General features: G+C 39.8%; 1 protein-coding gene across 1 annotated transcript; it reads left to right on the plus strand.

The window, feature by feature from the left end:
* The first annotated feature begins 396 nt into the window (after positions 1-396).
* METTL2A (methyltransferase 2A, methylcytidine) lies at positions 397-17,959 on the plus strand. Its single transcript, XM_044004418.1, has 9 exons — positions 397-592; positions 847-938; positions 3,307-3,650; positions 5,262-5,311; positions 6,863-6,923; positions 8,219-8,358; positions 13,985-14,091; positions 14,297-14,362; positions 17,710-17,959. Exons 1-9 carry the CDS (start codon positions 483-485, stop codon positions 17,862-17,864), a joined length of 1,125 nt encoding a protein of 374 aa, XP_043860353.1. The 5' UTR covers positions 397-482; the 3' UTR covers positions 17,865-17,959.
* The last annotated feature ends 6,399 nt before the right edge of the window (positions 17,960-24,358 follow it).

The raw sequence follows: 24,358 nt of genomic DNA on the forward strand, positions 1-24,358 counted from the left end.
ATTATTACCTGTGTGATCCTAAGCAAGTCACAACCTCCCTAAATCTGTTTCTTCATTTGTAAAACGAGAAGGGTGCACTTAGATGGCCTCTGAGGTTCGCCCTCTAGAATGGGCCTAGATCCGGATTCGATTTCTGATTTTGTTTGTTTGTGTTTTTTTGATTTAGCGGCCACTCCTACGCCACGTCAAACTTCCCCAAGGAGGAGTCTGACTCCACCCAGGGCTTTCCCCGATAGGCGGGGCTCAAGCAAACCGGAAGGCAAGCCAAGAAAAGGATGGAGTCAGCCCCGCCCTATTTCCACTAAGGGTACCCGTACTTCCTCTTATTGCTCCAATCAGGCCCTAGACTCTTCGTCTTCCTTTTCCCGCCCAGTCACCTTGCTTCTGCGCCTGCGCTCGGCCCTCCAGCTATCTGGCTCGCCCAGGATGGCTTTTAGTGGCCTTCACTCCAGGGAAGTGGAAGGATTTCCGCTTCCTGCATCATGGCTGACTGTTGTCCAGGAGATGTTTCCGCTGCTACCGGCGGGAAGAGAGTACAGTTTGGCAATCGGTTCTTGAACGATCCGGCCCGTGTTTTTCACCATAATGCCTGGTAACAGCCTTCCTCACATCCAGCCCACCCCCTTTCCTTCTCCTCCCCTTCCCCAACCTCTGCCCTCTCCCAGCATCTCCATGGAGACCGTCCTAGCGGCTGCCCGAGCCTCCGGCTGGTCCCTCTGGCCAGCAGTCACGTGCAGTTGACCCGGGAATCCCTCTTTCCCAGGGGGTCCTGCAGCGCAGTCAGATGGAGCGGGGAGGGTTGGCCCCGTGGATCCCTGAAACCATCCGTTTGCTTTTCTCCTTTAGGGACAACGTGGAGTGGTCCGAAGAGCAGGAGGCGGCGGCTGAGAGGAGAGTCCGGGAGAACAGCACCCAGCGGGTGCCTCCTGAAAAGCAAGGTGCTGGCCGGCCCCCAATGGCCTTGAGCTCGGACTCCCGAGGGTCGTGTAACTTAAAAGGGTGGGGCATGGGCCGGCAAGTAGCATGTCACTTACATATACACACACAGTACCTCACTCCCTCATTCTCTCTTCCCCTTAGCCAGTTAAAATCCAGCGTACTCTTCAGGGTTTAATTGTGCAGCGTCCCTGAATCCAGCCTTCCTTGAACTAGTTTTCCTTCTACTTCCTTCAGTTTTTGAATTTTCAAAATTCTGTTCCTATTATACATTCTTCTTTGGTCTTTATTTACATCGTTTTATCCCACCCCCATCCCCTTTAAATTGTAAGTACTTCAAGGTTAGGTATTGTGTCTTTACGGTTTTTTTAAATTTATTTGGGGGGGGGCAGGGCAGTGAGGGTTAAGTGACATGCCCAGGGTCACACAGGTAGTAGGTGTCAAGTGTCTGAGCCTGGATTTGAACTCAGGTCCTCCTGAATCCAAGTCCAGTGCTTTATCCACTGCACCACCTAGCTGCCCCTGTCTTTATTTATTTTTATAGAATCCTAGATTTAGACTGAAAGGGGGCTCTAGAGGACCTTGAATCTCACACACACGCGCACACACGCACGCACTTTTTTTTTTTTTACAGATAAGGAAACTTAAGTATTGAGAGATTAAATGATTTACCCAGGGTCACACTGCCAATAAATATCTGAGACTTTGAGCCCAAACCCGGTGCCCTGTCTCCTAAGTCAGTAGTGTTAAACTCATAGGAAGGAGAGCAAGGTGCATGTTGACTTAGAAACCACATATTAACATTATGTTTTATTGTATTTTTATTTGTTTTATTAAGTATTTCCCAATTACATTTTAATCTGGTTTGGGAGCACTTCGAAGTGTTACATTCAGAGTTTGATACTTTTACACTAATCATGCTCACTCTTATGATAGTTTTCTAGTGTAGTCAAATCATTTGCTATAGAATAGGAAATTCTGTCCAATTGTTATACATACTAGTTTTTTGTGTTTGTATTAAAGAGAAAAAAAAAGTCTTGGTGTCGGCAGGATCACATCTTTAGCTTTTATCCGAATTGAGTTTGAGTTACCTTCATCAACAAGTATATATTAAGCACTGTGCTGAACCCTAGGAATACAAAGAAAGTTGCCTTCTCCTGGGCTCTCCTTAGCTTTGTTTGTAGATGCAAATTAATGTTATTTGACCTACTTAGTCACTTGAACAATCTACTTTGAAAATTTGTTTTCTCTATGTGCCAGCCTGGATTAAAAAGTGGAAGATTACTTCATAAGTATTTTATTTATTAAGCCTTCAGGTCCCAGCCAATTGAGGGGAACAGGTAAACTTTATATTTTTCCTTAATACCAGTCAGAAGAAATAGCAGTGTTAAAGTATGAAATATCCTTAGAAAATAGGATTAAGAACATTTATTTTCTCTCCTTCCTCCGTTGAACTTACAATAAGGGCTGGGAAACCCTCATAGCATATGCATAATCAAATGGCCCTGTCCAAAAATAATTACCCCATTCTGTACTTTAAGATCATGACCTCAGGGGCAGCTAGATGGCACAGTGGATAGAACACCAGCCCTGGATTCAGGAGGACCTGAGTTCAAATCTGGCCTCAGACACTTAACACTTACTAGCTGTGTGACCCTGGGCAAGTCACTTAACCCCCAATTGCCTCACTTTAAAAAAAAAAAAGATCATGACCTCTTTGGTAGGAGGTAGGTAGTATGCTTAATTTTCAGTCATGTTTGTCAGTGCATTGATCAGAGTTCTAAAATCTTTCAAAGTTCTTGGAAAATAGAATGTTGTATTAGAGCTGGCATTTACCATCAAACCCTGGAAGAAAGTTGGGTCTAAGAGCTTAAAAGCTTAAAACCTAGAAAAGTTCTGCCAGGTAGGTAAAAAGAATCCCAGTTTTAACAGGGAGATAAAACTAAGTAAAGGAAGGGAGAGTAGAGTCTGATAAAGTAAAAACAGGGTGTTCGTGCTTTGGGTAATAGGGTAAAAAATCAATCCCCAGGACTCTTTTAAAGAAAAGGCACCTTTTCTGCAACCTGTGCTGTTTTTATTTTCTTACATTCTTTGATTTGGTAACTTTTTATTTCTCACAAGGGCATTTTCCCCTTTAGCCAAAGTTTCACTGTCTCTGTTTACTTTTTTTTTAATCTGAAGTAATTTGAGGGCCTGTTAATTTTTAACAGTATTGGGGGAGGCCTTTTGTGTCCATAAGTAAATTAATTCAATTAGATATCAAATATTTGTAAGATGGATTTTTATGACAGCTTTGTTTTGAGAAAAACGCTTTGTAAATCTTAAAGCACCGTATACAAATGAGTTATAATTGTCTTTTTCTCTTTCCAGTTGAGTATGAAGTCAATGCACATGAATACTGGAATAACTTCTACAAAATCCATGAAAATGGGTTTTTCAAAGATAGACACTGGCTTTTTACTGAATTTCCTGAATTGACCCCTCACCAGAACCAAAGTAACATGAAGAACCATGAAATAACTGAACACAGAGGTTGTGGAGATGGACTTGGAGAAATAGGATCTAATACTCAAGAGAAGCACAAGGCCTCTTCACACAGCCTGGATCAGAAGGATCAGAAGCACCCCACAGAGGAGGCAACTCAAAAACTCTGTCATCTGGATATAAATACTGACAGCTTTCCAGGTGCCTCTGCCACCTACCGAATACTAGAGGTAACTCATGCATCAAACTTAGTTTTAAATAATGAAACTTTTATGATAACACTACACATAATGGTAGACTGAATACCGCTGCTATTTGATGATGGCAGTGACAAAAATTAGCGAGGCTTAAGCCCCTGGGTTGATACTCATAGCAGTCTTGTATATTTGAAATCTTTTCTTTTTTCTTTTTTTTTAAATTTTATTTAGTATTTTATTTCCTCCCAATTACATGTAAAAAAAACCAACAACAACAATTTTTGACATTCATCTTAAAAACTTTGGGATCTTTTAAAATGAAAGTGACCCACCCCACCCCCCAAAAAAAAATAATAATAAAATGAAATGAAATGAAAATGAGCCAGACATGACCTGACTAAAATTTTAGAGGTAATTCTATTCTGGAGCGGACTGCCTTCAAATATAGAGGGTTTCCCAGAAGTCTTAGTGCAGTTTTAAGCTATTAAAACTTTAATAGCAGGGGCAGCTAGGTGGCACAGTGGATAAAGCACCAGCCCTGGATTCAGGAGTTCCTGAGTTCAAATCCAGCCTCAGACACTTGACACTTACTAGCTGTGTGACCCTGGGCAAGTCACTTAACCCCCCATTGCCCTGCAAAAAAAAAAAAAACTTTAATAGCGTAAGTTTAAAAACTATTCAAACGGCAATAAGACTTTTGGGATACCCTATAACCAGCCCCAAAATTTTAGAGCTAAACTAAATTCAAACAAGCATCAGAGAACATTTTTTGCTCCAAAAAGTCCATTTGCTTTTATAAATTCTGTTGATACTGTGTCCTATCCATCACCCACCTGCATCTCCCCCTTAAAGTTATTTATAAAGTCAAGTTTCTCTTCTGCCTACTGAAACTTTATGGTCAAAACCATCAAATGCCATTAACTAAAGTGGTACTACAACAAGATTGTATGTTGTGTTATCTCAGTCGTGTAACTAGTCCCAAGTCAGTGCTGTCCAGAAATGTGAAGTCCTAAGGAGGGTTTGCAAGCCTTGGAAGTAATTTCTGCCCTGTACCATGTATAGTTCTAAGACCTTAAAAGATACTATTAGGGTTTCCCAGGCATAGGTAACATTTCTTCCATCTAAAATTGGATTGTAAGTGAAGGAAGATCCTGAAATCGTGAAAGTATCTGGGTAGTAAAATAATTCCCAGTACCTGATACTTTGTAGAGCTGGCCAGAAATACTTGCCCAAAAATTTCAGTCCAGTTTATTAGGGATTTTTCTGTGAGGCTGTATTTCTGAATATATAATGAAAGTTATTAGAAAAATGAGATTTGTTTTAGAGCCAATTTTGTAGAATGCTTATCTGTTCCTTAAAGTGAAAGATAACTTCACTCTGTTCTGTACCAACTCTTTTTGCCTAGAGTGTCCACTGTTGTCCTTTAGGCCTACGTCTTCTCAATGCCCAAGATCAAATTGTGGTTTAGTAATCAACTTTCAGAAATGCTGATTACATCTGCCACAAGTCAGTGTCAGGAGAAGGGTGGTGAGAAAAGTAGAAAAAAGAAAGACTACTTGTGAAAGTACCTTATAATTGTAGTGGGTAAATCAGTAGAATAATTTGAAACTTTCATGAATTCATGAACAATTCTTCCCTCTGTAGGTTGGCTGTGGTGTGGGAAACACAGTCTTTCCAATTTTACATACTAACAAGTAAGTGTTGTAAAGTTTGAATATGATAGCAAAGATAGAAAATGAGTTTCTTTTCAGTGCCCTAATGTCGTTTTACCAAGTCCAGAAATTAATGTATTGTTTTTCCAGATTGGGGGGGGGGGCATGGAGGCAATGAGGGTTAAGTGACTTGCCCAGGGTCACACAGCTAGTGAGTGTCAAGTGTCTGAGGTCAGATTCGAACTCAGGTCCTCCTGAATTCAGGGCCAGTGCTCTATCTACTGTGCCACCTAGCTGCCCCTTTTAAAAGATTTTTTACCCTAGACAGCTAGCCTAAGGATCCTGTACCTTAAGTGGAGGTGGTAAAGACTCTTCCCTAATTTGCTCCTTCCCTGTTTGCCACAAAAAGTGAGGAATCACCCTCCTTTCCCCAAGTCTTTTGTTCTCCGTCGATTTCAGGTCTCGTATACCGCCTGTGCCCCTAGAAGTAATTCTCTCTTCCCTATAATACCAGACTTGCTCAAAACATATTCTACTAGCTGGATCATCCTGATGTTTTTTGTTTAGTTGGTTATTTTTTAGTCACATTCGCTATATGCTTAATAAAGGGGGACTCGCTGAACAAAGAAAATCATAGTCACTGCCCTCCAAGACATTAGGTCAGCATCAGATTGATAAACTGAGTTATTGTCACATTGCTAGGATAGAAGTTGTGCGTCACACTCATTGAAGTCTGTGCATGAAAAAAAGATCTAGGCATGAGTGAGGAAGACAACGCTGCATTTTCGATATACTAGGCAGTGACCAATTATAAGAAAGCAAGGAATCATATTGTAGTTATGATTTGTAATGTTTAAATACATATGATCTTAGAACATTTAATTTGCTGTGTCTTTTGAGCATGTGGAGTAAATTGCCTTTAGCTTGAATGGTTAGTGTTTTATAAATTGGAGTAAAATGGATTTTAGTTATTGTTAATTTCATCTGCAACTGTTGTGAAGTGATAAAAAGGTAACTCAGGTTTGAGAATGACCAGTAAGTTATAGATGTGTAATACAGCAAACACCCTAAAGAGAATCGCTCTGATTGTATGTAACTTGTAGGTAACTTGGCCCTACAAGACACAAGACTTCAGAGATTATAAACAAGAATTTTAATCAGAATAGAACTTAATGGCCATGACAGTAACTAGTTTGTATCTGCTGCCATCACATGTATCAGTTCTTTTTTTTTTTTTAATTTAAATTAATTTATTTATTTGGGGTGGGACAATGAGGGTTAAGTGACATGCCCAGGATCACACAGCTAGTAAGTGTCAAGTGTCTGAGGTCATATTTGAACTCAGGTCTTCCTGAATCCAGGGCCGGTGCTTTATCTACTGTGCCACCTAGCTGCCCCCACATGTATCAGTTTTTAGAACCCAAGAAAGGGGAAAAGTAAGTGGAAATTTTGGCCAGTTTATCTACTTTTATGTCACCTGCTTTGTCTAATTAGTAATTGTGTATTAGATAGAAATATATCTAGCATCCTAGCAACTGATGGCCAAAAAATCCCAAACAAACATGTCATTTCTATTTCTTTTGCTTATTTTAGTGACCCAGGACTCTTTGTATATTGTTGTGACTTTTCTACCACAGCTGTAGATCTTGTCCAGGTAAGTGGAATGTTACATATCAGCAGCTTTTGCCTGTTTTGAAGGAAGAGATAAATCTATTAAATATTAAGGTACTTTACAATGTTCTCTTTATAGTAGGGCTTAAAAATAGAAAAGGTATCTGCTTAACTCTTTGCATGGTAGATTAAGACCCCCATTTGCTACAAACCAGAATGGTGTGTTGCCATAAAAAGAACATGAAACTATCTCTGCTGTTAGCTCACTGTGTAGCTTTGATCAGTCAATCAAGAAACATTTATTAAGCACCTACTTTGTGCCAACCTCTCTGGGCCTCAGTTTCCTTCTCAAAAAGGAGGGATTAGGCCAAATACTCTCTACATAGTCATCTCTGAAATTTTGTGATTAAAATGTTATTTAGCTTAATAAAATTTCATTAAGGGTGCCTATTATGTTCACAATTCTTGAGAGAGAGAGAAAAATGAATAAAATATGGTCCTGTATTCGAGAGTTTACAATTGAGTAATACAATATAGTAGCAAAAGGTGTCTTAGCTTCTTTGATAAGTAAATCATTGTATATATATTATACAGAAGTTGACAAAAGGTGTCCTCTTTAATAACTAAATGTATATTTACCACATAGAAGTTGATTTTCTTAGCAAATGTTATGGTTTTCTGTAATATTTTGCAGGTAGAAATACTTAAAAGACTAAGGACAGTCAAATCTTTTTTAGCTTTGAACATTTTCATGTGTATTCATGAAAAAAAGCAGATGTCCTTCTTTTACTGAACTGTCATTGTTTTTCCAGATCTCACCTCCTGTTGCATCAAATTCAACATTGGGTTAGATGAGCAGATTAGGGAGCTAAAGGAGTTTAGTTTGGGAATTACCAATGCCCTCTTAATCTAAAGTGTTTTCCTTTACCCTCTTACTAGCCCATACCCCCGACTAAGTTCCCTAAGTTACTTCTTATAAGCATTACAGAGAGGCAACATGGCACAGTAGAGAGCCAGCCTTGAAACTAAGAAGATCTGTATTCAAGTCCTGCCTCCCACGTGTATCTGCTTTTTAACCCTGGGCAAGTCACTTCTCAGTGTTCCAGGCAACTCTTTTATACTGTATTTTGCAGAGAAAATGCTGACTTGCTTTAGTAGATGGAGTCTCCTCACCAAGGAGTTGCCTTTACCAATGAAATCACAGGTCTGCTCCCTCTTGGTGTAAGCATTAGAGCATCCGTTCAACAGGGAGTCACTGAATTTCCGGCAAGGCATGTTTCTCAAGGTTACTGTTAACATTTCCATCCTTTTTGTCCCCCATTGAAAATGTTGCTACAGACAAATTCAGACTATGATCCTTCTCGATGTTTTGCCTTCGTTCATGATCTGTGTGATGAGGATAAGAGTTACCCGATGCCCAGAGAGAGTCTTGATATCATTATTCTCATCTTTGTCCTTTCATCAATTGTCCCAGACAAGTAAGTCTTGGATCTTTCTGAAGTAGGGAGCTCTTTCATGGGTCACAAAGACAAAACTCTGCTTGTTGATCATGTCATCTCTATAAAACTTAGTATATTTGGGGACTCTCGATTGAAAATAAATCAAATATTATCTCTAGAGGCAATGAGTCTTAGCCATTGTCATTTCCCCCTTCTAGCTGCCCCTGGAACTGTGGAGGAAACAACAGAACCCTTAAGTGTGTCTTCTTTACAAGTCCATCATTAAAACCTTGCAAATAAGTGAAGGGATTTATAAACTATCAAGTGCTATGTAAAGAGCATCTGTTATTGTCATATCTTGAGAGACAGTGTGGCATAGGGAACAGAAAGCCAGTCTTGGAGTCGGGAAGATCTGGCTTTGAGTCCTTCCCTCCTGATTTATGTTAGCTGTGTGATACTCAGACTTGGAAAGAAGAAGGTGGACCAGGAGTTGGGAGCTTGAGAAGAAATGGTTTCAAACAACTTTTTTGGGTATCCTTGTATGCGTCCTTTAAGATAAATGCTATGTCATTGACCCTTGCCATACAATATTAAGCATTCTAAAATCTCAGTCCCATTTTGTAAAGATGGTGGAGTTAATCCCTCTGACAACTGATCAGATATGAAGGTTGAGGAAGAAAGAAGAAATGAGGATAACTCCAGGTTTGCAGATTTTAGAAGACTGGGAATTGCTAGTGCCCTCAACAGAAACCGGAAATTTTAGAGAAGGAACAAGTTTAGAAAAAAGTTAATGAATTCCATTTTAGACATAATGAGTGGGATATTGGCAGAACATCCAGCTAGAGGTAGATAAATACATTTGAGAGTCACCTGTTAGATGTTGTCATTGAACCCATGGGACAAATTAAGGGAGAAAAACCGTAATCAACTTTTTTTTTTGGTTGTTTGTTTTTGTTTTTGCAGGGCAATGAGGGTTAAGTGACTTGCCCAGGGTCATACAGCTAGTTAAATGTCAAGTGTCTGAGGCTGGGTTTGAACTCAGGGAGTCCTGAATCCAGGGCCGCTGCTTTATCCACTGCGCCACCTAGCTGCCCCAGTCAACTTTTTTATAGTAGAAAGCAAGTCCATTTTTTGCGTGCCTTTTTTTTTTTTCCCCCTCTCAAGGCCTTGTGGCTCCCTCCTTACCTTGTGGCTTTTACTCAGTGACATTTGAGTATTTGGCTTTTCAGGTTCCTTAATTTGTGGAGTAGCCTACTATATTCTGTAGGCTAGATAATAGTCATATGGCACTTTGGGTTAATGGCAATTATGAATTTGGAAAAGTTGACCAAAGTTTTTCAAATATAAATTAGAAATTGGGGTAGGGTGAGGTACTCAAAGGGCCATAAATAAAATATCCACTTCTGGAGTTTTGCTCTCTGCTTAGGGTATCTGCTCAAATCAGACCTAAAGTAAAACTAATACAAAATTCTCCTCTTCCAACTATCTATCCTTAAGCACAATATTTTGTTGGACATATGGATAAAAAATTTCTTAGTTTTTAGTCTAGACCTGTGATTTTATCAGTGTCAGGAACCCCTGGTGAGTGTGGAAACCACCAGTGCAGTTTAGCAACTTGTCTGTACCTTAAGGTTTTTTAATGTTACCCTACCTAGGGTGGTAACTTGCCTATGGTTAGTATGTTTCAGAGGAGGGCTTGAACAACTCTTTTCCTCCTAAAGTCTCCTGTCTTCCTAACATTCCCATTTTCATTGGATATGCCCCTAGTCACCCAGATTCAAAATTATGAGGTCATCTTTATCTCTCCAGTCTGCCCCATCTCTCGTATCCAATCAGTTGTCAAATCTTGTTGATTCTATTTCTTCAGTATCTCATTTCTTTTCCCTCCTATCTACACACTTGTCCAGCAACGTCACTTTTCACCTAATTACTAAAATAGTTGGCAAATGTTTCAGTGCCTACTTTGTGGCAGGCACTGTACCAAAGGCTTAACCTTCGAGTCAGTCTCTGTGCATCTAGTATGTCATCCACATATCCTAAAGCACTGGCTTGACCATGTCATTCCCCTGCTTATTTGTGTGCTCATGGTTTACATTGAGGTCAAGGACTGTTTTGACTTCTGTCTTTGAATACCCAGGACCCACCATAGGACCTGGTGCATACACTTGTATAACATATTACAGGTACTTAACAATAGGTTATTGAATTGAATTTTCTTCCCAAGGTCAGTTACTAATTATGTTATGCTTCCTCTCTACCTTAATATGCTTTAAAATATTACAAAGATCATGGGGGCAGTTAGGTGGGGCAATGGATAAAGTACCAGCCCTGGATTCAGGAGGACCTGAGTTCAAATCCAGCCTCAGACACTTACATTTACTAGCCGTGTGACCCTGGGCAAATCACTTAACCCTCATTGCCCCACCAAAAAAACCCCAAAGATCATAAATCATAGGCTACACTCTTTGGGGAAAAGGGGATGAACCTATAATTTGTGGGAGGGATGAAATAACTGAGACCCCTTCTCTGACTAGCTGATGCTCTGTCCCTAATATTGCCAAGGAATAGTAAATCTTTGATATTCCTCAAGAAGGCATAGAGCCCCACCCAACCCCCCCACTACTGAACCCTGGATGAGTTGGGTGATAACATCTAGTACACAGAGCATCTGTGATGTCATGCACATGGTTTCCTTTTCCCCTGAATGTAACTTTTATTTGTGTTTGTTTGTTTGTTTTGCAGGGCAATGAGGGTTAAGTGACTTGCCCAAGGTCACACAGCTAGTAAGTGTCAAGTGTCTGAGGCCAGATTTGAACTCAGGTCCTCCTGAATCCAGGGCCGGTGCTTTATCCACAGCCCCACCTAACTGCCCCTGAATGTAACTTTTAAAATAAAAATCATACAACCTTAAAAAATAAAATAAAATATTACAAAGAAAGAAAAAAATTATAAAGAGTTGGCCAGTTGAGGATCTTTGACGCTTTATATTTTTCTCTCCGTGTAATTCAAAAATAAAAAGGGGAAGAGAGGTATAGGACACAGATGTCAGGCATGGTAGGATCTAGTGAGGATTTTTTTATTTTTTAAGAAGAGGAGAATGGGCATGTTTGAAGGAGCCAGTATATAGGGGAAGATTAAAGTTTAGAGAGTGTGGATTATGGAAAAAACTATCTGATGGTGGAGATAAAAAATGATGGGGTCAAGGGAATGTATAGAAGGAATGTCCTTAGTAAATAGAAGAGTCATCTCATTAAAGACTAAGAGGAGATAGTAAGGAACATTAAGGGAAATAGGGAAATGAGAAAGAGTAGAACAGGGAGCTCTCAGTGAATAGCCTCAGTTTCTTTTGGTGAAGGGTGTGATGTGAGGTCCTCAGCAGCAGGTACAGCAGAAGGAGGAGCATGCTGCTTGATAACAGGTTATCGTGTCTACTGTGAGTCTTCCCCAGGCCAAATATCACCGGTTCTTTCACCCAATCCTCTTATGGCATGAATTCAAGCCCTTTCTATGTCCTTCCTAAACTGTGGCACCCAGAACTGAACGTAATACTCCAGATACAGTATGCTCATGACAGTGTACGTTAGGGCTCCCATTCCTAAATGAATAATTTATTTCCCATTGAATGCATCATATTGGCTGCTTTTCAAAGTATAAGCCTAATCTCATTTACATGCCCCCAGATTGACTGTTGGGCAAGTGAGGGTTTCATGTGAATAGCTCATCTCATCTTATGGATTCTTGTAAATTTTAACCATGAAGGGTGGCATTTTAATCTCATTCTATATCGGGGGATTCACCTTCCTTTGGACCTATGGCTCTCTAACCATTAACTACAAGAGTCAGTATTTGACTTTTTGTGCTATCTTGGTTTAACCTTTCTAGATAATGGAAGTTTTGAAAGTATAAGAAAAGAAATTCCCACAGATAATAGATTTAGCCTGTCTTTTAGATAATTATCACTGCCTTTAGGTATTTTCCAGTTAATTTAGATAATCTACATTGAACTTTAGATATTTTAAATTAATTTAGCTTCTTATCAAAGCACTAATTTTGAATTGAATCTTAAAGTAGTTAGAAAGCATTTACATTTTCTCATATTTGATCTCTTTGAAAACTACACTAGAACTCTCTCATGGCAAGGTTAACGACATCATTTCATTCATGTACAATAGAACAATTAATGTTCTCTGAAACATCAATATGTGCCTGATGTAAGAATGTATATCTATAAGACATATTATTCCTATTTCTGATGTGTGGGGAGTAATAGCCAGACAGGACATGAGCTATCTACGTAGAATAGGTTTGGAGCTAGGCCAAGAGTGGAGGACACTGGCTGGCAGAGGCAGAGCAAGTCAGGGGTTTAGAAACCCTTTAAAACAAGACAGAGGCCAAGGAGTTTGTAGTTAATGATGGTCAGATGTATACCATGAGTCTGAATGCCAAGTGGTATAGCAGTGGAGGGTAGGGAGATTTCTTGTTTTCTGTTGGTGGTGGTGAGCCAAAAGCTTAGGAGCCAGAGGGTTAGTCAAGACAGATTAGGACAAGAAGGCCTCAGAGGTTGAGTTAAGGGATCAACAATCAAGAAGGTCATGTAGTTCAAGATAGTGACCTAAATAATTGAGTGGGATGGGAAGTACACCCATTGACCCCTGTAATAGAGACTCGAGGAGAAAGGAGACCAAAGCACTGATTTTATTTCTTTGGAAAGAAAGGTGTACCACACTCACTGGGACAACCAGGTGTGACACCGAGATTAGGAAACCAAGCAGTTTTTATACTCTTTACAGACATCTAATTTGAACAAAATGCGGTAATTGGGTTAATACTATATGTTCAGCGATAAATCTTTCTCCTGGGATGTTCAGTGATAAGTCTTTCTCCTGGGTCAGAGTGCCCCAACTTCAGGGGTTCAGTCATAGGTTATTTTGCAAAATTTCCTGTTTCAGCAACAACTTATTATATCTACATAATATCTCGGTGCAGAACCTATGAAGCAATTTTTAAGTTGATATGCCTATATTTAGAAAGGGGGATAGTAGTTTCCCGTTATTGCCTCTCTCTAGAGAAAAAAAACAGAGTGAGAGAGAAATGGGGGCTCTAAGGGGCTTTAAGACTTTGAGATCAGATCACTAGGCTGAAGGGGGGGTCACTTTCCATCTCAGTGGAGGGTCATATCCCTATGTCCCTCTCATAATCAAACACCAAAGTGAGCCTGATCCTAGGGAAGGATGCAGTTACCCTCTAACCTTTTATGCTTCCTGCTAGGTAGCCATGGGCCAGTGGGTGTATTTGGGAAGCATTTGCCACCAAAGAAATCTCTATGTACCCTGATTCTGCCTAGATCAGAGATAAAAACTAAAATCGTAGAATGGTTCGTATTATAAAGGGGCTCTGGGCAGCTAGGTGGCACAGTGGATAGAGCACCGGCCCTGAAGTCAGGAGTACCTGAGTTCAAGTCTGGCCTCAGACACTTAACACTTACTAGCTGTGTGACCCTGGGCAGGTTACTTAACCCCAATTGCCTCACTAAAAAAAAAGGGGGGGAGGGGGGCTCTATTGTATTTTTAAAGTGTTGAATAAAGTGAATGCCCTGTCATTAAGGAGAACTTAATTTTCTTTATTGCCTTTTTCCCCTTTCTTTCCTTTCCCCTCATTTGCCTAGGATGCAGAATGCCATCAACCGACTGAGCTATCTCTTGAAACCAGGAGGGATGATTCTCTTGCGAGATTATGGCCGTTATGACATGGCTCAACTCCGATTCAAAACAGGTATTTCTGGACACTTCAGTTTTTTAAATTACATCTATTGGTCTACTCTGTTCTCGAGCCTATCTTGTCCTTTGTAGGGGAAAAGATAGCAGACTATCCTGTGGAGCCAAGAAAAATATGTTCTCTGCTTGGGAAAAAAAATCTTCTTGCACAGTTATTAGTAATTAGCCAAGTGACCTTTACAACATATCAATCTCTTCTTCAGGTCGATGTTTGTCTGAAAATTTTTATGTGAGAGGCGATGGTACCAGAGTTTACTTCTTCACACAAGGTATGAAACGTTTTCAACTTTACTCTCTTATACAAAAGATTCTTTGACTCTCATAACTGAAACAGACCACGGATGCTCTGCAGATATTTAACTGTTAGAATTATGTAATGACCCAGGAACTCAAGACAGGAGGTACAAATGAATATGCCGACAGATCTTTTCTAATGGAATTAGAATTCTATACCGGAAGTGAAGCAGTCTGTGCCACTGGTATCAGTGACTGTTACCTTAAGCAGCTATTGGTGCTACTCCCACCATTATCATCAGCTTGTTCTTTTTCTCTCTCTTCTTTCTCGAACTCCTCTTTTCCTGGTTTCTACTTTCTTTTCCCTTTCTTCCTGAGTCCCTTCCTCCTAACCATCCACTTCTTCCCTTTTCCCCTAAACATCCTCTTCCTCCTTCCCCCCCCATACCCTGTATCACGTACAGGTATTGCTCAGTCTTGCTTTGGACCCTGAGGTTACTGACTTTCCTTCATTTTAGGTGATCATTGGGTTCCCATTATATTGGCCGACATGCTGCCCTGTGTCCATAAGCATCTATTTTCTTTGTTATTGGCTGAGCAACAGTGAAGTTTCTCTTTTCACGGCTGTATATGGTTTTAGGTTTGCACACTTCATGGTCCCCACAACTTCTCAGACATCCTAGGCCCACAGTTAATGAGATAATTAATGAGAGAGACATGATACAGTCAGAAACTCTGTCCTCCAAGTGGCCAGAAAAAACTTTCCTCCTTCTACCTGCATCAACCTGAGTCAGTTTCCTTATCTATAAAACAAGATCTCCAAGGTCCTTTCCAGCTATTAAAGATAGGATTCTTCACAGAGGCTCCTTCATTGTACTTTGACCTGTCAGCTTCTAATGGCCTCATAAATCATTCCCTGCCATCTTCCCCCTATTTAAAAAAAAAAAAAAAGAGGTAAGCTTTTATAGGGACGCAAGTTATGTATAGTGAAAGCATTCAAAGCATAATTCCATGAGCCATGTTCTCCATAGTATATCACTAGCACATTATAACCCTCTCAGCCTTTTTGAATGTAAAACCTTTTGCTGCAGTAAGAAGTATTGGACAGTTAAAACAATCTGCAGGTTTGTAAGTTAGAGTCACTCATTCTGCTCGGTACAACATTTCATGAATCATACTACTCATGTGCTACCTTTTATGAAAAGCCTTTCTTGATCCCTCTAGTTGTTAGTGTTCTCTTCCTTCTCAAATTACTTTGTATTTATTTAACTGTTCAATTGATTCGACCTCAAATAGAATGTAAGCTCCTTCTGGGCAGGGACCGTTTGTGATGGCTGTCCTAGTATCTGTATCACTTAATACACATAGTAGACACTTAGAAAAGGTTTGCTAAATTGAATTGAAACTAGCTGTGTGACCCTGGGCAAGTCACTTAACCCTCATTGCCCCACCCCACCCCCAAAAAAAGAAAGAACTGAAATAATCATATTGACCTGGTATTTCTGGTTCTAACATATTTGACACCCATCTCCCCAGCCTATATCATCCTTAGTTCAGGTGTTTTGGCTAAGGTAGGCTCCTGGGCATCAGTAATAACTCTAGTTTCAAATAAAAGTTGTTTTTATGGAAACAACTAATTGTTATCTCCTAAATTCTACAACCACAGAGTTCCTTACCTATAGATACCTCCAACTTAGAAATAGTCCCTCTTCAACTCCTGCTTGTAAACTTTTTAAAAATTCATTTGCCCCATCTATCTTTTCCTTCTCTCTGCCAGTCTCTTTCCCCCTGTTGATTGCTCTGTTTCCTCTGCCCTAGTAAGGATTTACTTTACTATAATTACAACAAATGTATTTACACAAGTTTTGTACATTTATAGAGTTTACGCATGGTTTTACTCATTTATACATTAACAGAGTTCTAATCTCAGCCAAATAAGGGTGTGTATACTTAGAGCAGTGGTCTCCAAAGTGGGGGCTGTGGATTAAAGATTGGGAAGATGAGTAGCATCCCATCCTCCTCATGATAACAAATCTCAGGGCTTGTTTCTACAAAGCCACATCTCCCCCTTTCCCTTAACACCTCCCCACTTTGGCCTTCTTCCTCTGCTGTGAAGATCTGTATCACCAATCTTGCTACATGAATGAATGAAAATCCACTTAAGAGCTTACTATGTGCTAAGTGCTGGTGATACAAATAGAAAAATCAGGACAATCCCCATCCTCAAGGAACTCATGATTTAATGGGGGAAATAACACATGTAAGAAAATTCAGCTTCAGGGCATAGAAAGGTCCAGAAATTGTAAAGGTTCAGCAGTGAGGTACATGGTAAGATCCAGAGATCCTTAAAGTGCTTCAGCAGGGTATATGGAAGTGCCTACAGGTTGAGACATCCCAACAAGTCAAATGGTAAGGTTTGATGGTCCTTTGTATCACCAAAAGAATTGCCACCAGTGATTCCTGGCTCATCGGGGTAATGGGAACAGCCATATTGTTCTTCCTTCCCAGCAGTCCAGTGGAATGAACTGAAGTTGGAGGAGAAGTGAAGGGAAAATAAAGGGGAGGAAGAGCACCCTACTCTGACTGTACCTGGCACCCTGCTCTTCCAAACTTACTTCATATCATCAAGCACACCACTATCCTTTTAGTTATCCGGGTTCACAACCTAGGTGACATCTTAAATTCATGACTCTCATCCCATATATCCAGTCATTTTCCAGATGTTGTCATTTCTAGCTCCATATAGGACTATAGAGAGCTAGAAGGGACCTTAGAGACCACTGAGCCTAAACCCCGATATCACAGATGAGGGCACAGAGGCACAAAGAGGTTAGGTGATTTTTCTAGTTACCTGATAGTGTTTGATATAGATTTGGAGTTAGGTCTTCCTGACTTCCAAATCCATTGCTCCTTTAACTACTCTTCTCTCTCATCTGTCCCCTCCTCACTGTCTACATGACCATCACCCTAGTTTAGCTCTCACCACTTATCACCTTATCCTTTACAGTAGCCTCTTAATCAATCTTCCTGCTTATGTTATGGTCTCTTCCCTCTCCAACCTATTGTCCACACAGCTGCCAAAGTGATTTTCCTATTCCAGGGACTCCATAACACCACTAAAATCAAGCATTATATCATCTTTATCTCATTTTTTAAAAATGAATACTTGATTAGTATGTGTATTTAATTTGTAAATAAACACATAATGGAAGTGCATAATCCAAATTTTTGGAGACCATTGACTTGTGTTCATATTTGCGGAAGAAAGAGCAGGCATTTTATCATAGGAAAATCATAAGATTTTAGGTTATATGAGGTATGGTGGACTGAATGTTTTTCTGTTGGACAAACAATTTTGCCAATGTTATCTTTCCTAAACCAGATGAACTAGATACGCTGTTCACTACTGCTGGATTGGAAAAAGTTCAGAACATGGTAGATCACCGACTGCAAGTAAACCGAGGGAAACAGCTGACAATGTATCGAGTTTGGATCCAGTGCAAATACCGCAAACCCTTTTCCCCAAACACAAGCTGAGAGGAAACAACTCTCTTGTTAGACACTGGAATGAGTGTTGCACTAAAAAGTGTTATGTTTCTGTGCCTTTTTATAAGAATAGAGGATTTATATGATCAGTGTTTTGTGTCAACTTCTTCGTGGATTATTTTGAGGTTCTATAGATCAGAGAGAAAGCTTTCAATTTGAAAAAAAATTGCTTTTTATCTACAATTCTTTTTTGAGCACTACTTTTGACTTTGTATGTTTGCAAAGTGCTTTAAGACTAGTTTTATTCTTTTTTTTATCATAAAAGTATTTTATTATTTTCCAGTTACTTATAAAGGTAGTTTTCAACGTTTGTTTTCATAAGATTTTGAGTTCCAAATTTTTCTCCCACTCTCTCTTCCCTCCCTCCTCCCCAAGACAGAAAGCAATCTGGTATAGGTTATTTATGTACAATCACATTAACCATATTTCTGCATTAATCATATTGTGAAAGAAGAATCAGAATACAAGGGGAAAACCTCAAAAAAAGAAAGAAAGAAAACAGCCAAAAAGTAGAAACATTATGGTTCAATCTGCATTCAGAATCCAGTTCTTTTTTTCTGGATATGGAGAACATTTTCTATTATGAGTTCTTTGGAATTGTCTTGGATCATTGCACTGCTGAGAAGAGCCAAGTGTATCACAGTTGATCATCACAAGAATGGTTTTATTCTTTACCTGCTTTCTCAGTCTGATGTCTTAACTGGAGCCTTGCTATCTCTTTTTTGGTTTGGTTTGGTTTGGTTTGGTTTGGTTTGGTTTGGTGGGGCAATGAGGGTTAAATGACTTGGCCGAGGTCACACAGCTAGTAGTGTCAAGTGTCTGAGGCCGGATTTGAACTCAGGTCCTCCTGAATCCAGAGCCAGTGCTTTATCCACTGTGCCACCTAGCTGCCCCTCCTTGCTATATCTCTTAACACCTGAAAAACACTCTCTGGAGGAATCTTGAAATGTGTAAACTCCAAGTAATTAATTCACAACAAACCTTCAACTTAGCCTTAAGCACTATATTTATTGTATTATGTACTAGAGTTAAGATAAGATACTGGGCCAAATTTTTTTGTCATTAGGTTTGGGGGGGCAGGGTTGTTTGGTTTGGTTTTTTTAAGGGAAATGAACAAATTTATCCATCAGAGTACAAGCCTAGAGCTTTGAAGCCCCTTCTTGGTCCTACGATTCAAGTTTTGTTGATGATTTAGTTTGGGAAGTAAGAAAAGCCATTCCTGTCTTGAGATTAGTTGGGTGAAAAAGTTTTTGTGCTTTCATCACTTTAAATTTATACTACATTTATGAAGGTTGGCACTTGGTGCAATGGAAGACCTTTGTACTTGTTATTAGTATAGACCTGATTTTGAATCCTTAATTAGCCTTATGGCCATAGATGAGTTATTTACCCCTTGTGAGCCCATTCTGTTACCTGCAAAATGGAACAATTTTACTTGCAATCCAGACAAATTTCTTCTATGTCCCTGTGTTATAGAGCATGAGTCCATTTTGAGGACTTCATTAATTTAGAGGCACCTCACATTTGCAAGACCCACTGGAGAGATTCTCCATCTAGTATTCTCATTCTTGAATACCCTGGTTTTGTCTTCAGGGATTTCCTAATGCTGAAGTTCTTAACCTGGAACCTGCAAACTTCATTTTTGGGAAAAGATATTTTGATAACTGTTCCAATATTATTGGTTTCCTTTTATATTCCTATTATTTTTTATGTATTTTAAGACAGTCTGATAAAATGTCTTAGTTTCACGACTGCCACAAGAGTCCATGACACAAAAAAAGGTCAAGAACCCCCAATCTAGAGAAAAAACTTCTCTTTTTTTTTTTCTGATGTACCCTTTGCAAGTCAGATCAGTTACTTTTGAGCTGATGTTTGTTTGAATGCTTAATATCTAATACCTGTTGTATTACTGTACTCATTGGTTCAAGATCTTCCAATTAGTTTGTCTCATAATGCAGCTACTCTGAGCAGTATGAATTATGCATTCTTGATTTTTGATTTATGCATCTATAAAACTGGTGCTTAACATTTCACCTTGATGATGCTTATGATATAGATAGATATATACATATATATATATAGGTGGGGCAGTGAGGGTTAAGTGACTTACCCAGGGTCACACAGCTAGTAAGTGTCAAGTGTCTGAGGCTGGATTTGAACTCAGGTCCTCCTGAATCCAGGGCCAGTGCTTTATCCACTGCACCACCTAGCTGCCCATGCTTATGATATCTTATAAATTGTGTTCTTTTTTCTTTTAAAGCAGATCTAGCCAGTTCTTTTTATGACATGAATATAAGCAGGTTGTCTAAGACCTTTGTGAACTGCATCAATAGGAGGTTTTCCTGCTATCCTAGATATCCCAAGTAATCGATCTCCCATGTGTTTACTCTTATCTAGAAACCCCACAGCTCTTCGAGGGCCTTTCTGAGTTTGTTTTCCTTTTAAGTTAACTTGTAAGGGGTGAGTTAGGAGCTTGATTTGGATTCCCCAAAGTATTGTCAGGGATCCTCTGGTGAAATGTTAGGGCCTCTATGATTCAGGAACCTAGAAGAAATTTATGTCTGGACCTCCAGTGGGTTGTAAGTAATTTACAGGGTAATGAGGATTAAATGAGATGTCACATACAGTGTCCCTTACAAACCCCACTCAGTTGTCAGTCAATAAGCATTTCATTACTTTTTGGTGCCATACTGTGAGGATACAAAGAAAGGCAAAAAACAGTTCCTTCCTCAAGGACCTCACATTCTAATGAGGGGAGACAACGTGTGTGTGTGTGTGTGTGTGTGTGTGTGTGTGTGTGTGTGTGTGTGTGTGTGTGTGTGTTATTGTCCATCAGGGTAGATAAAAGATAACTTTAATTTTAGTTGGTCAGTCAGGGAGTGGGGGACCAGGGAGAGTCTCCTATATGGGGTGACATTTGTGTTGAGTCTTAAGGAGGTGGAGTTGAGTAGGGAGAATATTCAAGACATGGAGGACAAGCAGTGCAAAGGCAAGAGACATGAGAGATGATGGACTGTCACATAAAACAAGTGGACCAGTATGTCTGGGTTATCATGTGCAGGGGAGCAGAATAAGAATGGAGATGGGAAGGGGTTGGGCTGCAGAGACCTTTAAATGCCCAGAAAAGTTTTTTAAGGATAGGGGAGATGAGGTGTGTTTTTAGGGCGCAGGCAAGGAGCCAGTGGCTAGGGAGCATTTAAAGGTTAGATTGAGTGGGGATGCTGGGGCAGTGTGGAGAAGATGATGTCAGAGGGGCCATCTCATCAGAGATGAGTGGATAGTGGGGAACATGTCAGGTTTGTGAGATGAGAGGAGAAAAGATTGCTCTGGGGAGTCAGTCCTGTGAAAAACTTGAGGACAGAAGAGAAACCTAAATCTTTTTTTTTTTTTTTTAGTTAGTGAAATGTATCAAGGAGGGAGGATTCAGGTGAGGTTACATGAGAAATCTGTAATGCTTCTGAGATTTTCTCCAACTCCCACTTTTCCACATGTGAGTAGCAGTTAATGAGGCAGAAGGTGAGGCCCAAGGATGGCGTTTGGCAAGACAAAATGGATAATAAGAAAAGAAGGAAAGGAGTTCAAGATTAAAACTGTAGAATTAAATTCAAAGGGTCAAGATAAGGATAGAAGAAGAGTGTAGTCGACAGGTGATGGCATGAGAAACAACATAGAGGGTGGAAGAATTGGACATCATGGACTAGGACCAAGATACAGAGAAAGATGGAATGATAAAGATGTTTTGATCAGATTAAAGAATAAACGTGGTGAGGCAGCTAGGTGGCACAGTGGATAAAGCACCAGCCCTGGATTCAGGAGGACCTGAGTTCAAGTCTGGCCTCAGACACTTGACACTTACTAGCTGTGTGACCCTGGGCAAGTTAACCCTCATTGCCCCGCAAAAAAAAATAAAGAATGAACATGGAAATGGAAATTTGCATTCAAGATCATGTCACCATATCATGGGTATAACCATCTCTGCATGTAACTGAGGTGGAGTAGAGAAGTAGATTCTTGGAATTAAGACTGAGAAACCATGAAGGTGGGATATTTGAGGGAACATTAAAGTACCCTAATGTGAAAGCAAGAGTTGGGGTTGAGAGGGAAACTGAGCCAGTCACAATACTATCATTCTCTTAGTAGATGTGTAGATCTACTAAGGTAGGTAAATGTGTCTACTCCAGTTCCAATATCAAGAACTGAATTTTGGGGGATTCTAGGTGGCCCTAGATAGGAGGACCTGAGTTAAAATCTTACTTCAAAGACTTGACACTAGCTGTGTGACCTTGGGCAAGTCACTTAACCTTCATTGCCCCGCCAAAAACAAAAACTGAATTTTGTATTCATACTTCCTTTACCAGGACATGTTTTTTGAGGTTAAAATAAGAAACAGCTTTTTTTAGGTCTGTACCCCTCACTGCTAAACCTGCAAATGTTACTGTGGGACCTGCATAAAGTAGATGCATCCCCATCATCTTTAAAAACTTCCTTAGCAGAGGCAGAATTTGTATGAGAAATAAGGCTATATTGTGGGACTTGAAACTGTGCATCTATTAATGCATATATATGCTTACAAAAATTCAGCAGAATGGGAGGCAGCTAGGTGGCACAGTGGATAGAGCACCAGCCCTGAATTCAGGAGGACCTGAGTTCAAATCCTGCATCTGACACTTAATACTTACTAGCTGTGTGACCCTGGGCAAGTCACTTAACCCCAGTTGCCTAAAAAACAAAAACAAAAAAATTCAGCAGAATGGAAAATAGGATCACATTAAAACTAGAAGGGATTTTAAGGACCATCTAGCCCAGTTTCCTTATTGTGGAAGTGAGTAAACAGGTGAGAGAGTGAGTGTCTGAGGGAAGCCTACACAGATAGTAAGCCTGTAATTCAAGTCTTCTGCCTCCAGATCCATTGCTTTTACTATATCTCACTATTTGAAAAAGATCAAAAGTTGGAAGTGTTTTTCTATAACAAAAAACTTGAGCTGTATAAGGAGATCCCACACTCACTTTCCAGAGAAGCAAGTTGTCTTTTTCAGTTGAAAATAGGAAAAAGCTATGATAGCTGTAGACGTTTCTCATTTTTTTTTCTGTTGGAATGGATACAGGGATGCTATGTATGTACCTTGCCTTGTCTCTGAATGGCCTGATGAAATAAGTAACACTTCTAAACAACTTTAAAGTAATTCGGGCTATTTTGTTTTAAGTCTGAAAGTCATTGCTAAAATTGAAAGACCAGTCTCTCCCTGCCTTCTCACACATAAAATCAGATTTAGACCTGGAGAGGACCCTAGAGGTCATGTAGTCCAACCTATTCTTTTTACAGACAATTTACTGAAGTCCAAAGAAATGAAATGGGCAGATAGGTGGTGCAGTGGATAGTGCACTGGGCTTGGACTCAGGAAGACTCTTCCTGAGTTTAAATCCAAACTTAGACTAGCTTTGTGAGTCTCAGCAAGTCACTTAATCCTGTTTGCCTCAGTTCCTCATCTGTAAAGTGAGCTGGAGAAGGACATGGGAAATCACTCTAGTGTCTTTGCCAAGAAAATCCTAAATGGGGTCACAGAGTTGGACATGACTGAAAAATGACTGAACGAAAGAAGTGGAATAACATGCCCAACTTCACAAAGATGGCCAATTTTTATTTAATATCTCCCATCATAGCCCTTCTCCCTGCTGTGTCATTCTCTCTAACAAAGAAAAACCAGCTCACCTCAACTCTGCAAAGCCAAACACACAAACACATCAATAAAGTTCAGTAATACTTTGAAATGCAGTATTCTGCATCCATGGTCTCCCACCTATGCAGATCTCTTTGGTCATAGTAATTTGACAGCATTCAGTTTCATATATGTTCCTTCAAACCTCAGACTGTTCTGTGTGTGGTTATATGTTTGGCCTTTCTGGTTTGGTTTGTTTTTTGTGCAGGGCAATGAGGGTTGAGTTACTTGCCCAGAGTCACACAGCTAGTGTCAAGTGTCTGAGGCCGGATTTGAACTCAGGCCTTCCTGAATCCAGGGCCAGTGCTTTATCCACTGCGCCACCTAGCTACCCCAATGTTTGGCCTTTTTGTTTTAGTTACCTTTGACTATGGACACTGGACTCATAAGGTGTTGATCCACATATCCCAGGCATTGCCATGGTAGCTTAGAAGCTGACATCTTTGTATAAGAGTTTGAGTTCCAACAAATCTGTTATATTTTTAGTCTTCACAATAAACTGAAAATGTAGATTCAATAAGGTTTTAGGCCAATTTGTGAGCATAAATATCCAATGTTTTATTTAAATGAAAAGCAACGTGGTCCAAGTACATTCTGAGGATAGCACACTCGAGAGGGAAAACTACCATCTTATAAACCCTTTATACCATTGTCAAGTGTTATTATTATCATTTCTTTGGATTCTTAATACAGAATAAAGAAGCAACGTCCTGGCAGAAGGCTGTGAATGCTAATCCCATCTCCGAAATAGGTTTTATACTTAAGATG

This window comes from Dromiciops gliroides, chromosome 4, assembly GCF_019393635.1.
Source record: "Dromiciops gliroides isolate mDroGli1 chromosome 4, mDroGli1.pri, whole genome shotgun sequence".
In the NCBI taxonomy this organism is placed as follows: domain Eukaryota; kingdom Metazoa; phylum Chordata; class Mammalia; order Microbiotheria; family Microbiotheriidae; genus Dromiciops; species Dromiciops gliroides.

Excerpts from the sequence above, each read along its gene's own strand:
- METTL2A (XM_044004418.1), top strand. The coding sequence starts at position 483 with ATGGCTGACTGTTGTCCAGGAGATGTTTCCGCTGCTACCGGCGGGAAG. Across the intron at positions 6,924-8,218 it reads CAGCTGTAGATCTTGTCCAG|ACAAATTCAGACTATGATCC; the intron begins GTAAGTGGAATG and ends ATGTTGCTACAG. Across the intron at positions 14,092-14,296 it reads TCAACTCCGATTCAAAACAG|GTCGATGTTTGTCTGAAAAT; the intron begins GTATTTCTGGAC and ends TCTCTTCTTCAG.